Source organism: Notothenia coriiceps, unplaced genomic scaffold, assembly GCF_000735185.1.
Source record: "Notothenia coriiceps isolate Sejong01 unplaced genomic scaffold, NC01 NC01_scaffold00011816, whole genome shotgun sequence".
Classification (NCBI taxonomy): Eukaryota; Metazoa; Chordata; class Actinopteri; order Perciformes; family Nototheniidae; genus Notothenia; species Notothenia coriiceps.
Window position 1 is genome coordinate 1,320 of NW_011344517.1, and position 1,587 is coordinate 2,906.

At 39.4% G+C, this 1,587-nt stretch overlaps 1 protein-coding gene across 1 annotated transcript; it reads right to left on the bottom strand.

The window, feature by feature from the left end:
* Positions 1-216: 216 nt before the first annotated feature.
* Positions 217-1,361, bottom strand: LOC104947015 (survival motor neuron protein-like; the record flags this gene model as incomplete). The annotated part of the gene is made up of 3 exons (XM_010772941.1): positions 217-421; positions 881-928; positions 1,173-1,361. Coding segments are annotated over 3 exons (442 nt in total), but the record flags the coding sequence as incomplete, so codon positions are not given.
* Positions 1,362-1,587: the final 226 nt, after the last annotated feature.

Genomic DNA, 1,587 nt, shown 5'->3' on the forward strand with positions numbered 1-1,587 from the left:
GCGTATGATTTTACTGTGAAGTCCTGATCACTTCCTAATGTTGGTATTGTTCGTACTACTGTTTTATCTTTGAGTAAAAAAAGAAAAAAGGCATTTCGGACAGACAAATTTAAGATGTACAATTACTATGTCTTGAAAAACACTAATTGTTTGCTGCCAAATGTCAATAAAAAATATATTACAAAAAATAAAATATGTTTGAAACTGTTGACACACAGATGTTCACCTTGGCTGCGGCGCTCATGCTGTTGCCGTGCAGCGCGCCGAGGCTCAGCAAGGCGCTCACTTCCTGTTCCTCCTCGTTCTCATAGCCGTCGAAGCGAACGCAGCAGCGCTCACCTTTGACCCAAAGGACCACAGCCGGGTAGACCATACTGTCCTCCGAGTAAACGGCCCGACATCGAGAGCCAGGTTTCCAGTCCTGTAAAGAGACGGCAACACGGTGTATACAGATTAAACTATTTTTTATATTACGGCTCAAATGTGTTTAGATAGATAGATATTATTAATCCCAAATTGTGAAAGTAGAGTGGAGACTCAGATATTGCACGTGTCTTAAAATCTATACTGCCATACAACCTATAAAAAGGTATCTTAACATGTAATATGAATTAATAAAAGATTGTAAAATATTCAGTTATTATTAAATGGGTTTGTTAAAAGGTCAAGTACCAAACAAATAAACTCTTAATGCCACCATGAGCCGACTATATTTCTTTCAATTAAGGCTCAAATGTGTCTTTGTTGCCGAGGAAATGTTGCCGTCAGTTTGTCAGAAAATATTAAACTATGTAAAATAACCTTAAATAGAACAGAGAGAAAATCCCTAATATTTCCCAGGCTTGATTGGAAAATAAAAAATGCTAGCTTTCATACGCACCAGAGCTTTCGACTCGATCCAATGGTCTTCTTCATCCAATGGAGGTTTCTGGCGTCATAATTAAGATAAGTTTGAGTTGCAGCAGCAGCTTGAAAAGACATGGCATTGTACAATACAAATCTAAAGAAATAAACATTTCAAAATGTAAACATCTCAATATAAATAAAATAGCATTAAAAAAAAGTAGAAAATATACATGTTGACATTACAAATTTACAGTAACAAATTGTGAGAAGTTCAGTAACAGTGTGTTGAAATGTACGTGTAAAGTTATACACATTATCCATGTTACCAGGCAATTTTCTATCGGTGTCTGAGGAGCATCGTCGGGCGCTTGGAGCTCGCTCAATGCCAAGTCCTTATAGTTGCCGTAGTCGTTGAAGCGGACTCTGCAGCGTTCTCCGTACAGAGAAACCACGATCGCCGGGTACACCGTCCTGTCCTCCGACCACACTGCCCGACACGCAGCGCCAAGCGCCCACTGACACACAAAGAGCTCTTTAGTTATCGATCATCAGTTCATTTCTCAAGGTGCTACCTAGTTATACTAGATGGCAAGAAAATATCAGAGTCTAACCAATCATACCAGGGCTTTTTCTAGGAGAATATATATGAGGGCAATACTGGGGCGCTGAGCTTGTATATAAGATATATAAATTCTCGCGAGAACATGACGCCCGTATACAAGATGGCGCTGCAGATGTAAA